This window comes from Theobroma cacao, chromosome 6 (genome assembly GCF_053813885.1).
Source record: "Theobroma cacao isolate CCN51 chromosome 6, ASM5381388v1, whole genome shotgun sequence".
NCBI lineage: Eukaryota > Viridiplantae > Streptophyta > Magnoliopsida > Malvales > Malvaceae > Theobroma > Theobroma cacao.
This window is the reverse complement of record NC_142644.1, coordinates 23,559,137-23,574,417: the sequence shown is the minus strand read 5'-3', so window position 1 is coordinate 23,574,417 and position 15,281 is coordinate 23,559,137. Positions and strand designations below refer to the sequence as shown.

Genomic DNA, 15,281 nt, shown 5'->3' with positions numbered 1-15,281 from the left:
TGGAATTGGACCCCACCCTCCCCTCAAAGAAACTCACATGATCACTGACAACTCCATTTCCTTTCTCACGTGCTCCGTGGACCCCACAGCCCTTTTTCTAAAAATCATTAACTTAATCAAAATATTTTTTATTTAACATTAAAAGAATAAAAATAAGAGACTTGGGCTTTTTTTGGAAAAAAAAAAAAATAGTCTAGGTAAAAATTAAAAGTACAATACAAATTGGACAAACCTTATCCATTTTACCAATGGGTATTTTAACCTTAACATTGGGATTAGTGTGGAATGAGTCGAGCTCGTCTGACTCGGCCTGTACCCTTTTGTATGAAACAAATTAATGTCGTTCATAAGCTTTGGGAGGCATAAAATAGTTGGCGAGTTTTGAGAATTTATTGGGACTGTTATTAGTAAAGTAAAAAGAGGGAAAATGAAAAATAATTTTAAGAAGAGGTGTTAGGAAAAAGAGGTAGAATTATTTCTCTTGTGGTCACGTGAATTTTCTTCATGCAGGAAGACTAAGGCATGATTGGACTACTAAATGTCTTGCCTACATTATAAAGATTATTGATTCAAGAAAAAGATATGTCTATTGAGTGAATAAAATTTTTTATTTATAAATTTAATATTGGTATAATATTTAAATAAGTTATTAAATTATTTAAAAAATTTTAAATAATTTTTTTATATTTTTATTTTAAGTCAAATAAGTCATTTTGATTAATAATTGATTAATTATTATTAATCAAAATAACACTTGTCATTTTATATCCACATAGCATTTAACATGATATTGATGTGGATGATGAAAAGTGTCACATAATTATATTATCATGCTAAATTAACATATTACATCATCATAAATTATGCTATATGAAAATGCCATATCATTATCAATTATAACATGTTAGCATGTCTCGTTAGCGTTACGTGATATAAAATGACAAATGACATTTTGATTAAGTTAATCATTAGCTATAAAAGAGTTTATTTGACTTAAAATAAAAGTTTAAAATTTTATTTGACTCAAAGTAAAAGTACAACTTAATTAAACGAAATAAAAGTATAAAGACTTGTTATGTATCCTAATCAGATAAAATGATGGACTCCTAAAGATACCCCACCTCATTTTCAACAACCCAAAACACATCTCTATAACATTGCGAGCAGCAGCATGTTTCATATTAAAAAATTCTTCAGGACTGCTTGGTTCATGTCCTTGACGCCATTCATTCAAATGATATTGTTGACCCTTAAAAGGTGCAAGAAAGCTCTCACAATTTGTATAGCCCGCATCAACTAAATAGTAACAACCTATATAAAACAAACTAAATAAGTTATTTATTTATTTAATTATAATCATCATATAGTACATAATTTATTATACCTTCCCATTATCATAGGAAAACTTACCATGAGACACTTTAAGTCTATTTCTTCTCCTTAGTGCACCTCGAAGAACTCTGCCATCAGTTACAGACCATTCCCAACCAGGAAGAACAAAGACAAACTGCATGTCAAGTGTACATACACCTAATATATTTGTTGCAATATCCCATTTACAAGTGCGATATCTAGGTTTATCTACACTTGGCACCTTAACCCTGATGTATGTCCCATCTAGAGCACCAAAACAATTCTACAAATCCAATGTAATGAATTACTTATAAGTAAACCTATTAATGTCTTGTATATATATAGTTACAAAAAATAAGAAGATCAATAATCTACCTTAAACCACTTCCACCGATTGTCTGTTGAGTTTGTTGGAATGGGCTCAGTTTTGTAAACAAATGTTCTTACAATTTTAGCACTGCATTTAAAACATTATGAAAGTGTCGACTAATTGTCTCACCTGATCTTTTAAAATTTAAACCAATTACTCGATTCTTAACATGATGAGCAATAATATGTAAGAATATTACTACTTGCTCATCTACAAGCATGTTCTTTATTGACTTCAACCCTCAAATACTTTCTAACATTTCACATAATTAAAAAAAAAGCTTCCCTATTCATCATAATTTGTGAAATACATGAAATATCATTATCATACACAAGTCGCCTCACATACTCTCGATTGTAGCAAAATCTAATGCATAAGATCTTACTTTTGGCCTATAAGTACATAAAGTCGACGCTGCAGATAATATAGTCAAGAATGAACTAATAGCACAACAAATCTCCATATAAAATTTAAACATAACTAGTAGCCTTTTTCGTCGTTCAACATCTTTTCTCAAATACAAAAGAACCATGACTGCAAAAAAATAAATATTCTAATCTATTTTATTATGTACAAAAAATATTAAAGTCATATGGTAACAAAAAAAGTAAGTAACATCAAAAGCACGTTTCAGCCGCATAAGTAAGCCATATGGTAAAATTGTCAATCATGGTGCGGCTGGGTTAAAGAGATAGACAAGGAAAAAGAGGGATGGCTAGTTCTAGTAGTTTAGTGTATAATGTTTTATTTTTAATAAATTTATAAAAATTTAAAATTATTTAACTTAAGTAATGTTTAGGGTAATTAAGCAATTAATAGAATGATTAAATTTAGATTAAATAAAAATTAGTTAATTTAATTAAGATTGTACAAGGGTAATTAAAGAATTTTACTAATCCAATTAATGAAAAAATGTTTTAATTTGTATTCTAGCAATGAATTAAATATTTAAAGTAATCAAGGATTTAATGAGTTAATTAAATAATTTAGTTAATTAAGTAATGGAACGTGCTACTATATAATTAAGTAAATAAGAAATTAATTAAATGAGTAATACGATACATAATAATATATTTCATTTAAATTAGGGTTTAGGGCTTGGGGAATTAATTAAATAATTGAAATAAATAAAAATAATCATGTATTAGTAATTAATCAATAAATTAAATTAGTAAATTTAGAAAAATTCAAAATTATTTAACTTAAGTAAGGTTGAGGGTAATTAAGCAATTAATTGAATGATTAAATTTAGATTAAATAAAAATTAGTTAATTTAATTAAGGTTGTATTAGGGTAATAAAAAGAATTTGACCAATCAAATTAATGAATACATGTTTTAATTTGTTATCTAGCAATGAATTAAATATTTAAAATAATTAAGGGTTTAATGAGTTAATAAAATAATTTAGTTAATTAAGTAATGGAACGTGTTATTATACAATTAAGTAAATAAGAAATTAATTAAATGAGTAATATGATGCATAATATTATATTTCATTTAAATTAGGGTTTAGGGAATTAATTAAATAATTAATTAAAATTATCTTTCCTTCAAATTGAAATGCCAAAATGTTTTAAGTAAAATATATGAAGTTTAGAGACCTTTTAAGTGAATCTACTTCAAATTTAATGTAAAAAAGCTTATTTTTTCCTTTTCTGTTAAATTAGAAAAATGTTTTTCATTCCAAGATTTATTAAAAATTGAACAACTGACACTAACATAATAAGTATTAGTATGTAGTAGTGCTATATAGTATCATAAAGTATGAGAAATCAATATATATTATAGTATTATCTCTTAAGAGGCCGTTGTAAATGTGATTTGACTGTGAGCAAAGAGATTGTCCACACAAGTCATAATGAAGTTCTTACATTTTGTAAATTTATTTGCTTTTGCATAGAAAAAGTTTAAATTCAAGGAGAGCATTTGTATTTTAACAAGAGTTTCTTATAGTAAAATTCCAAAATAAAATAAGAAAGTACTAACCACTAATTTTAGGTTTGTTAATTTATTGGTAGCAGTTTCTTTGTACTAAACATCACCTTATACTTATGAGATGGGGGAAAAAAAAATCTTTTCATGCATAGCATTTTATCATTGCCTCTCCCATCATACATATATTATCCTTCCATAAATTTTCTTGATATGTATGATTTGGATTTACATAATATATAGAAGGTGATCATTTCTTATCTTATAAATCTCATACATTATTTTAAAAAAATTGATCTTGAATTCTTCAGGTTGAAGCCTCAGATTTTTAACTGCTATAGTATTTTTCATTTGAGATTTATTTACCCCTTTGCATGTTAAGAAAGAACCAAAAAAGACATCACTAGCTTCTTGGTTTTGTTTATATATATTATAGTAGTCCGAGAGGTTTTGTTTACTTTTCTTACATGTCCTGTTTTCCTGAGGTTTTCTGATGGATTCCTGGTTTGGGTCATTTGTAGGCTTTTTGTGTATTTTGATTGCATTTTCTTGTGAATTGAGAACTTAAATGCTGTGTGATGTTTTGTTTCTCAAGGCTTTGACCATGGTTGTTTTGTGTAAGCCGATCTTCTGGCAATTTCTTGATTGAAAATCTCTCAATTGAGTACTGCTTCTTTTATATGTTTGGTTGTCGAAAGGATTTGAAGAACAGATGGAAGAGATGGGTTTGATTATAAGGGAATGAACACCTCAACCATAAATCACAGCAAACCCAAAATATTTTCACAGCAAACACTAAATTTGAAAACCGATGTAACAAATTAAGCATAATCACAGCAAACTCAAAATATTTTCACAGCAAACCCAAATCACAGCTAGCATAATAAGAACACCTTCAACAGAAAACAATAGCACAATAAGCAAGTACTTGGACTATGAAAGAGAGTAACGTAGCTGGAAAGTTTGATGAGAGAGGCGGTGCTACTGCCAGAACCCGAATAGTGGAAGAACGGCAGAGAGAAAAAGGGTGAGAGCAACGGAGAGAAAGATGGGAAGAGAGCGGAAGAGCAACTGAGAAAAAGAGGGGGAGAGCGGTTGAGAGAAAGAAGGGAAGAGCGATTAAGAGAGAGAGGGGACAAGTGGCGAAGAGAATGAGGGGAAGATCAGGGAAGAGCGGTTGAGAGAAAGAGGGGAAGAGTGGCTGAGAGAAGAGGGAAATGAGGATAAGAGAGAAAAAATTATTTTATATGGATCAAGTTGTAATTTTGTAAATCTAATAAGAGTATTTTAGTCATTAAATATTTCAAAACTATTCCATGATTCACGGAATAAATAAAATCAAGGGAAGAGTCGAGAATATTTAAAGCAGACTTTTCTCTCATTTTAAAGAATACAAATTACTAAAGAATTTCTATTCCTCATTTTACTTTTAAACTAAACAATGTTACAAATTATGGCTGAGAATAAAGGGGAAATAGTTATGCTATTCTCCGTACTAAACGTGTAGTTAAGGTAACATTTTGGTTTGTATGTGTGGGGGATGGGGGGGGGGGGTTCAAAGGTGAAAAATGTAGCCACGTGGATGAGATCACGACCGTTTTTTGATTAAGTTGAGCTGTAAGCATCGTGCTTAAACGTGGGCAAAGGAATAAAATAAGGGGACAGGTTATGATTGGGCAACCGGAGGTAGAAAAGCATAATTAATTAAGCTAAAAAACAAATGTTTTATGAGAAAAACAAGAAAACTAAAATAAGAAAATACACAGTTCCCGAAGTGCAGAAGGGAATCCGGCTGTAAACTTGGACACTAATGGGGGGGAATCACAGCGACAAAACCTGCAAAAAGATCGATTCCTTATCCTTTTGGGGGTTGAATTTACTTTAACTACTTCATTAATTACAATTAATGTTTTCTTAATTTATTGCTACTAACAACTACAATGCTTTCAATTTTTTGTATGCACTAAATTTCGGTACAAGAAATATGGATATATTCTTAATGTTCTCAAATTTATGTGTTAATTGTCAATTACTGTATTTAATCTAAAAAATATTATGACAAACAATAAATTAATTATTTTTATGAAAGTACTATTGTCACTAAATTTAAGAAGAGACAATAACTACCATTTCTATAAGTACTTATAAGCATTTGTAATATTTTTTCAAATATAATAGCAAAATGTATAGATTTTTACAACAAGTACTCCAAAGACCAATTTTTTAAGATAATTATACAAAAGAAAATCTTCATTCAACATTCTCTAAAGCACTTATATAAGGAATTATTTTCATCCATGTAGTAAAAAAGATCACATTAATTGTCAATTATTATATTTAATGCAAAAAATTACTATAAATAGTATCTTAATACTTAATAGTGTTTTTGGGATATTAGTTTCAATTAATATAAATTTTTAAAATAAAATTGAAAATCTCAAATTGGGGCTATAGTTTTTGGAACATTTATATATATATATATATATATATATATATATGTTTTATCGGTTAATAAATAGTAATAAAGAGGGTGGTTTTTAAGTTGGGGGGGGGGGGGAAATGAAGTTGCCATGAAGGAAGGTAGCTTGAATTGTGAAGGCAGCGTAATAGTTGTCTGGCCTAGCTGTTGCCCTTTTAAGTGACAGCTGCCACAATTATGCTTAGCTACATCTTACACTGTTGCTTTGACTCTTTGGATCAATTATCAATTAACGTGAACATTTTTGTAAATATTATCTAATAATGTGATATTTTGTGACATGATTGGTATAAAAATCTAGTCATGAATTATGGAATAGAGTCTCCGATAAGCAATGATGTTACAATTTGTTGGCTTCTAAATGGTTTCTATTGTTCTAAGTTGTTGTAAGTTACTTCAACTTGCCATATCATTTGAAGTGAATGAATGCTGCTGCTTTCCTATTAATTGAACAGTCTTAAAAGACTAAAATTAAAACCTTAAAAAATAAAAAAAAGTACTAGTACTAGTACCTAGTAAGTTTTGAAATTATTTTGTGCACGAAAAGAAAAAAAAAAAAGAAAAGAGGAGCTTGAATTGCCTAGGTTTGAAGTTAGGACCAATCACTTTTTAGGTCTAAATTACTCAATTATTCAAATTTGTTTACCTTTGTTTAAAGCAATGACACCTTTACTTTATAGCCAAAGCTTACCATTTGCCAACTCATTACTTCACCAAATCATAACATAAACCAAACCGAAAAAAAAGATACTACTTTGACGTAACAAACTTAAACTATTTTACTTGCCAAAAACAGAAAAAAAAAAAAATAACCGTAGTTTAATTTAATCATATTAAATAAAAAACCCTTTACAGAACTTGCAAGTCACTTCCCATTATTATTAAATTAATTCCCTGCTTGCATGTAAAAAGATGCTCCAATTTCCTCATATTTACAATTCCGCCCTTCCTTCTCCCCTCAAAACCCACCCTACCTCTTCACTCTCCAGTCTCTCTCTTTCTCACAAACCAAACCGCTCTCTCTCTCTCTCTAAAATCTGTTTAAATTTTTCTTCATTTTATCTCTCTAGATAACCAGAAACCTTTCACTATAAACTATACATTTTCCCATATATACGCATATAGGAAGTTTTACATTGTAAGGCTAAATGGAGGCAGCGGACTTCTTCGTCGGAGGATATTACGGAGGCGCAGCTGGCGGTGATTTCTCGTCGGAGATGAGGATGTCAGCGGAGCAAAAGCTCGCTGAGAATTTCACCGTCGACGACCTCCTTGACTTCTCCAACGAAGACGCCATTATCAGCGACGGTTTCTTCGACAATGTCGCCGGCAATTCTACCGATTCCTCCACTGTCACCTGCAATTCCTCCGTTTCTGGAGGCGATAACCATTTCTCCTCTGCCAATTTCCCTCACTCCTCTCAGTTCTCCGGCGAACTCTGCGTCCCGGTAATTAAAAAGAAAACTTCGTTACTTCTCCTATTTTTGCATGGTGAAATTTTGATTTACGTTAAATTAACGTAATTATTTTTAAAATTTTTTAAATTATAGTTTTGTCGATATTTTTAAAATTAAACATATACTCCTTTACCTATTGGTGATAATTAAATTATTTTTACAAATTTTCTTTAACTAAATTTGTAATTGAATTTTGGAAAATGAATTTGTTTTTTTTTCAGTATGATGACTTGGCGGAACTTGAATGGCTCTCAAATTTCGTTGAGGACTCGTTCTCAACAGACCAGAATTTACAAAGCAACCTCCAGATTTTGGCCACGTCAAAATCTCCCACACCCGAATCCTCCTCGTCGTCCACCCGAATCGAGTCCTTAACCCGGAGCCCAACCAACCCAATTTTCCAAAACGACACTCCGCTCCCGGGTAAAGCCCGGTCCAAGCGTTCACGGGCAGCCCCGTGCGATTGGTCGACCCGACTCCTCCACCTCACCCCGAAATCCACGGGGCAGAAGAAAAGGGATAATCCGAATGCCAATTCGGAGTCTTTGGGCCGGAAATGTTTACATTGTGCGGCGGAGAAGACCCCACAATGGAGGACCGGGCCGATGGGTCCTAAAACGCTTTGTAATGCGTGTGGGGTGAGGTACAAGTCGGGTCGGTTGGTACCCGAATACCGACCCGCTTCCAGCCCGACATTTATGTCGACGAAGCATTCCAATTCGCATAGGAAAGTTGTGGAGCTTAGGAGGCAAAAGGATTTGCAAAGAGCACAGCAGCAACAGTTTCTTAGTCAAACATCGATTTTCGGCATATCCAACGGTGGTGGCGGGGATGATTTCTTGATCCATCATGGTGGGCCCGATTTTCGGCACATGATTTAGATAGAATCTCAAAAAAAAAAAAAAAAAAAAAACGGAGGGAAAAAAAACCAAGAGCTTAACAAAGAATTGTAGCCCTTTCCTAAGTTTTGAACTTAAAAAGAATTTGAATTTTGTAGTTTTATTTTGAACCCAAAAAAGCAAAAAAAGTGGGAAACTGTAGTCCTACAATCCTAATTGATTTTTGCCCAATTGGCAGATTTTAGAAATGATTTTTCTCTTAAATTATTTTTCTTACTATATGTATATAAATATATAAAATCTTATTGGTTGGATAGGCAAATTAGGAATATACCAAGTAAATGGGTGCAGACACTTGTGTGGAGCCAGAGGGTGAGAGACAGGATGTTGCGTCCACTCTTAAATTGCATATGCACATGAGAGGGCATTGCATTTCATTTCATGCTTTTTCCGTTAGCCCTTTTCTGCTTCTTTTGAGGTTCAAATTTTGAATTCATTTGGCTGTGAATTACAACCCAACAAAAGCACAACCATACAAAATTTCCTTTTTATATTGGCTGCAACTTCACTCCTTTATGTAGGAAGGTTAAGTAACTTACGCAAATTCCAATAAAATGTCATTTTAGTAAAGTCATTGATGATCATCCGAAGCTTCAGTTGTAATGTCATTTTTTGTTGGTATAATAATAATAATAACAAAAAAAAGAAAGTAAAAGGGTAACTTAATCCAGAGAAATGTTCAGGCAATCAAAATCGAATAAAGAATGTAAAAAAAATCCCACTATATATATATGTAATGAGCAACGAGGATGCTCTTTTATTATTTAATTAATTTACGAACTCCAAAGGACCCAAAATTATTGGGCATGCATTTCAGTGAAGTATCATCAAATCAAATTAAAGCCAAGTTAGACACCGTCTCTTGTACGTACCATTTGCATAGGGGTAAAAGTCAAAAAACTTAAGACATCAAGATACATTGAGAGAGCCAAAGGAAATTAAGTTTTTCTTTTCTTTTCTGGAAGCCAGAATTTGGGTGCATAGCTAGCTTGCCCAATGCTGCATCAAAGTCATGTGTGAAATCAGAATTACGTGTTTCATTGGGGGTTTGATATGTAACTCGACGTTTGCTCTTCCATTTGGCCCACTCTACTTTTAAAAAATTTTAAATTTTTTAAAATGATTATATTCAGTGAAATCCATGATATTCTTCTTCCTAGGTTGTAATCATTGTAGATTTAAACTAGAATTTTTTAAATCTACACCAAACTTGCTTGTTATTGTGATAGACTACAGGGATATCCGTCTCAATTTCAGTGTCAAATATATCTTAATGGCACCAAAATTTAGGGTAGAGTAAGGCAACTTCATGGTAATTTTCCCTTTAAAAATTTTAACTAACAATTACTTCAAATTGAAACTGTATTTACTTTGATTTTTTTTTTATATTGAAATCATTCTTAATCAAAAAAGTCTCAAACGAGCTGAAAGATTCTCAAAAGTTTCACCATGTTAAAAACCCAATATAAAAATGGAAAGGAAATATGCTTCGTTGTCAAGTTGATCGATCTCATGGGCAAATTGCAAGAACAAAACTCAATGTGTTTGGTTGTCTTGCTTTGACTTTATGCCTTAGCGTTTGGTATAGAAGTCCACAGAGGGAGTAAATGAAAGTTAGATTAATACTAGCTATAGCCTATATATAGTGTAGCAAAACAATAGAAGATATATATTATACCTATATAAGTAGTACTTTTATATTGACTTGAGCTCAATATAATTTGCATTTTGCCTTAAATTTAGAAAATAAGGCCTTTGTAAGGAAATCTTGCTTGTTTTGGCTAAATGGATCATATATATATATATATATATATATAGTCAAATTAAATCAAAAAAGGCCTCAAATAATCTTAAATGAGAAAAAACGATTTTAAAAATTAAAGTGACAAGTAATTTAATAAATATTGATACAAAATGGTTGAGTTTCATTTTTGAAAGCGAGAATATATGAATTGAGGTGCCTTTTGTTATTTTACAAATTAAAAGCCTAAAAGAAGTAAATAAATAAAGACAAAATAGGACACAGAAAAAGTACACCGTATCTATATATATATATATATATATATATATTTTGTACAATGTATTTGAAAATGTGCATGGGAATGAAGCATAGGCATGTGGATATACATACGATGGAGCAAAGCACAGAAAACATGCATGTGATTATCAAAGAAGAGCACATGCGGTACGTGACGTGCATGACTGCTTCTGCTGCTGTTTAAGATAATATATCCAAAATTTTCAGAATGGCTTCTGCATTGCTGCCCTTTGTCTAGGGATCTTTCCATGTTATTTCTAAACCACATGATATGGTTGTTGTCCCCCCCCCCCCCCCCACCACCCATAAACCTTTTTTCTTCTTTCTCTTCTCTACTCATTCTTTATATGACTTTTTTTTTATAATATATATATATATATATATATATATATATATATATATAATTCCCCTTTTTATTGTCCAACAATTAATATGCATATATTTGAGGTTTTGAGTAAGGACTAAGGAGATATTTTGTTATAATATTCATATGCTTTTATATATGATTATATTGGTGGGTCATAATTCATCGGTAGGTAATGACAGATGATAGTTAAAAGATTGCTTGGCTTAATGGAAAATTATTGTTGGGTGGTACTCTTCTTTCATTTTAGTGATCTTGTTCCAAACCCTGCCCATGTGAGGGACATATATACATGCCATTGCAGCCAAGTTAAGGCCGATCAGTCAAATTCAAGTGCTGCTTTTTTTTTTTTTTTTATTATTTTTGTTTTATTTTATTCTTAATGATCCTTTAGTTTTTAATTTTCTGTCATGGCAAATAATTAACATGAGGTCAACTTAATACAACCTTCCCACAATGGAAAATAATGTCAATTTTAAAATTCATTTAAATGTTAAACTTAATGTAGAAATTAATTAATACCGCTCATGTTTTGCAAAGTGTCACAACACATCTATTAAGAAGGTATATGTTACTTTCCTATACAAGGGAATTCACATTGATTGTGTCAAGAAAATTTTCTTGGCTTAAATTCACTGATAAAAAATAGCAAGAACCTGTGCAGCCTAATACTTGGCGTTTAGAGTTGCAAATAAGTGATTCTCAATCTCCTTGTTCAGACATTTTTTATTTTGGCCACTCAATTTTAAAAAATATATAATGCTTTGATCACCAACAAAATGTATAATTATTAAAAAATAATAGTCTTGCCACCTCGAATTTTACATAAGTATATCTTGGACTGGATTTTTTTTTTTTTAAATATACCGTAGACCGGTAACATATATATTTACGTAAGAGGTGACCAAAACATATCTTTTATAGTTGTGTGATCCAAAACAAAATTTTTTGAAATGTTTAGAGATCAAAAGGATAATTTTTTTTTAAAAAAAAACATAACTTGAAATTTCATAACTTTACTTATAAAATCTTTTCAATTCTAAAATTAATGAGAGATGTAGGTTTATATTGATACAGGAGTCTGTTATTAGGTTATTTGCGAATTAAGTTAGGAAATATTATTTTCATAATTATCTTTTACTTTACTTATACTCTAAGGAAGTTTAGGTTATGTTACTTATTTATTTTTTTTAAGAATTGTAATAATCCCATATTTGAAAAGTAAAAAGATTCTCTTCCTTAGGAATACTTATAAAAAACCCTATTGGGCTAATTATTAGATACATTGAAGTTGAAAATTAATAAAGAATATTTTCTTTAATAAGTAAGAGTGCTTATTTTCTTTAGACTTTTTTCAAAATAGTACGAGATTCTAGTATATTTGATTTGGTCAACCAAAGTGGGGTTTTAATCATTATTCACCTTAATGGGGTTTTCTAACTTTGTCAAGATTGATGTTTACTTTAGTGGAGTTTTTTAACTTTTCCAAGATTAGTGTTCACCTTAGTGGGATTCCTAACCTTGCCACGATTAGTGTCTTCATAACATTCCGTATCTTTATAATGCTCTGACGTTAGTTTAGTATTAGAGCGGGAGGATCATTGTTTGCTACATAGTTTGGGTTCTTGTCGTTGTCGAGTTTTGACCCTCCTTGTTTGGGTAATTTTGTCTCTTTCATTGTTTTATAGTTGGGTCGTTATTTTTTTTTTACATCACCACATAATTATCACCATATAATAAAATGTCGTCAAGACACAAATAGTCAAAGAGATGTTCACAAGATCGAGGTTGAGGAATTACGTCGTCAAATTTGAGAATTATAAGAGCAACTCGTAAGACATGATGATGCTCAAATCAACAACAGTAGCTCCAGTGATGAAGAGGATAATACCAATCCTTTCCATCAAGAATCATTTTATGATGAAGAAGCACCTATACATCATTTAAGAACTGCTGTTAATAAAGATTTAGGAATCAAGGTACACATTCCTTAGTTTGAAGGAAGGCTTCACTTTGATGATTTTCTTGATTGGCTCTACATAATAGAAAGAGTTTTCGAAATTAAAGATGTTCCTGATGAAAAACGTTTGAAACTTGCTGCAATTAAATTAAAAAAGCATGCCTCTATTTGGTGGCAAAATCTCAAACGGTAACGAGAAAAAAAAGGTCGTAACAAGATTAAAACATGAGATAAGATGCGTTAAGAACTCAAATATAAGTTTTTTCTTGAGCACTATTGATAAGAAATTTTTATTAAATTTTATAACTTGAGGTAGAAAACAATATTAGTAGAGGAACATGCATTGGAGTTCGAATAATTTCACATGAAATGCGATGCCTGTGAACCTGAAGAGCAAACTGTAATTCGTTATCTTGAAGGTCTCAATGTTGAAATCACGGATGTTGTTCAACTACAACCATATTGAAACTTAAATGATGTCATCAGATTAGCGTTAAAGGTTAAGAAACAACAATCATGGAAAAGCTCAGTGAGTTCATCCAGACAAAAAGATTCTACTTCAAATTGTGGGAGACAAAGTTCGATAACCATTTTACCTCCAACGGTAAACTCTTTCAAAACTGCAAACAATAATGATAAGGAAACTACTTCTACTCGTGTTTTTAATGTCAACAAAAAGTGCTTCAAATGCTAAGGATTTGGACATATTGCTTCTGATTGTCCAAATCGAAGAATTATTTTCTTAATAGAAGAAAAAGTTATGGAAGAACTTATCATGGAAAAAGTAGAGGATGAGCTAGCAATATTCAACAAGGATGAGATAGAATAAGTTGCTGCTGACCATGATGAAACCCTTGTTGTTCGCCATAATCTCAACACTAATATGATGAATGAAAATGAAAGTTGGCTTCACCACAACATCTTCTATACAAGGTGCATATCCCAAGGGAAGGTTGGAAATGTCATTATTGATAGTGAAAGTTGTGAGAATGTTATTGCCAACTATATGGTGAAAAAGTTGAAGCTTCCAACTAAAACATTTCCTCATCCTTACAAGCTACAATGATTGTGAAAAGGAAACGAAGTTAAAGCAACAAAGCGTTGTTGTGTTCAATTCTTTATTGGAAATAAGTATCAAGATGTAGTCCAATGTGATGTTATCCCAATGGTCACATGCCATCTGTTGTTAGGACGCCCATGGAAACAGGGGCGGAACGTCCCTTTGTAATGGCCCTCCAAAAATTTTTGAAATTTTTTATATATTATATATTTTTTAATGATTTTTCAAAATAATTTTTTATTAAATAATTTATATAATTAAAAAAATAATAAAATGACCTTACAAACCCTATTCAACTTTACTAAAATTCTTAATTTTGTTTTAATTTTTTAAATTTCTCCACCCATCTTTCTCTCTTTTCTTTTCTGTCATTATATTGTGAAATTATAAAGAAGTAAAGGTTTTATTTAATTTTTCTATTTATATTATTATTATTATTATTATATATTTATTTAGTTTTTTCAATTATATTCTATTTGCTCATATATTTTAAGTTTCTATAGATTTTCTTTTTTAAATTTCTACGAATCATCAACCATATTTTTTTTTGTTATATAGGTTATATCTCCTACTTGTCATGGTTTTTTTTCTATTATGTGGATTTTATTTTTAAGAATTTTAATTTTTAAAAATTAAAAAATTATTGTATATGTAATTCTCAAATATAAGTTCAAGGGTTGCATTATTGGTTGTTGTTTAAAATTTCACTAATATATTATTTTTTATTAATCTTAATTATATAAGAAAAAATTATCTTAAGTATATGTTTTTAATGAGCTTTACGTTTTATATTTAGTTGAAAGGAAATTCTTTTGAGTGTAAGAAGAAATTATTAATTTTGTATGTCATATTTAATTATTTATATTTTATGCATTATAGTTTAATATTTAGTATTATAAACTTAAATATAATCAAATAAGAATATTGGATGTTGACTACATTAATTTTTTAGTCGTTTATATCGAGAAAGATAAAACTTTGAAACAAAATGGATGATAAGTTTCTTACAAATAATTTATTTATTTATATTAAAAAATATATTGCCATTGTCGAACAAAACTTTTTTAGAGCACTATTATATGTTTTTTTTCTTTTTTTTTCTTTTTGTTTCTTTTGATTTACATGTTATATAAAATTATTGTCTATTATAAATCTTTTGATTATTAATGGTTAAGATCAATATATTAGTTTTAAAAAATTTTAACTTTTATTCTTCTTAACCTTTGGCCCCCCCAATAAAAATTGGTTAGCTCCGCCCCTACATGGAAATATGATCGTCGAGCTCACTATGATAGATACAAAAATGCTTATTCCTTCATCAAGGATGGAGTGAAAATTATGTTGACTCTAGTAAAGCCAAAAGACTGC

General features: G+C 30.4%; 1 protein-coding gene and 1 long non-coding RNA gene across 2 annotated transcripts; one reads left to right on the top strand and one right to left on the bottom strand.

Annotated features, from left to right (window-relative positions):
* Positions 1–1,107: 1,107 nt before the first annotated feature.
* On the bottom strand, positions 1,108–2,151 carry LOC108662446 (uncharacterized). The gene is made up of 3 exons (XR_016027162.1): positions 1,729–2,151; positions 1,411–1,636; positions 1,108–1,311 (listed from the first exon to the last, which is right to left on the bottom strand). It is a non-coding gene; the product is annotated as an uncharacterized LOC108662446 (long non-coding RNA).
* Positions 2,152–7,117: 4,966 nt separating this feature from the next.
* LOC18596000 (GATA transcription factor 9-like) lies at positions 7,118–8,662 on the top strand. The gene is made up of 2 exons (XM_007024211.3): positions 7,118–7,583; positions 7,814–8,662. The coding sequence occupies exons 1-2, from the start codon at positions 7,284–7,286 to the stop codon at positions 8,471–8,473; spliced, it is 960 nt and encodes a 319-aa protein (XP_007024273.2). The 5' UTR covers positions 7,118–7,283; the 3' UTR covers positions 8,474–8,662.
* The last annotated feature ends 6,619 nt before the right edge of the window (positions 8,663–15,281 follow it).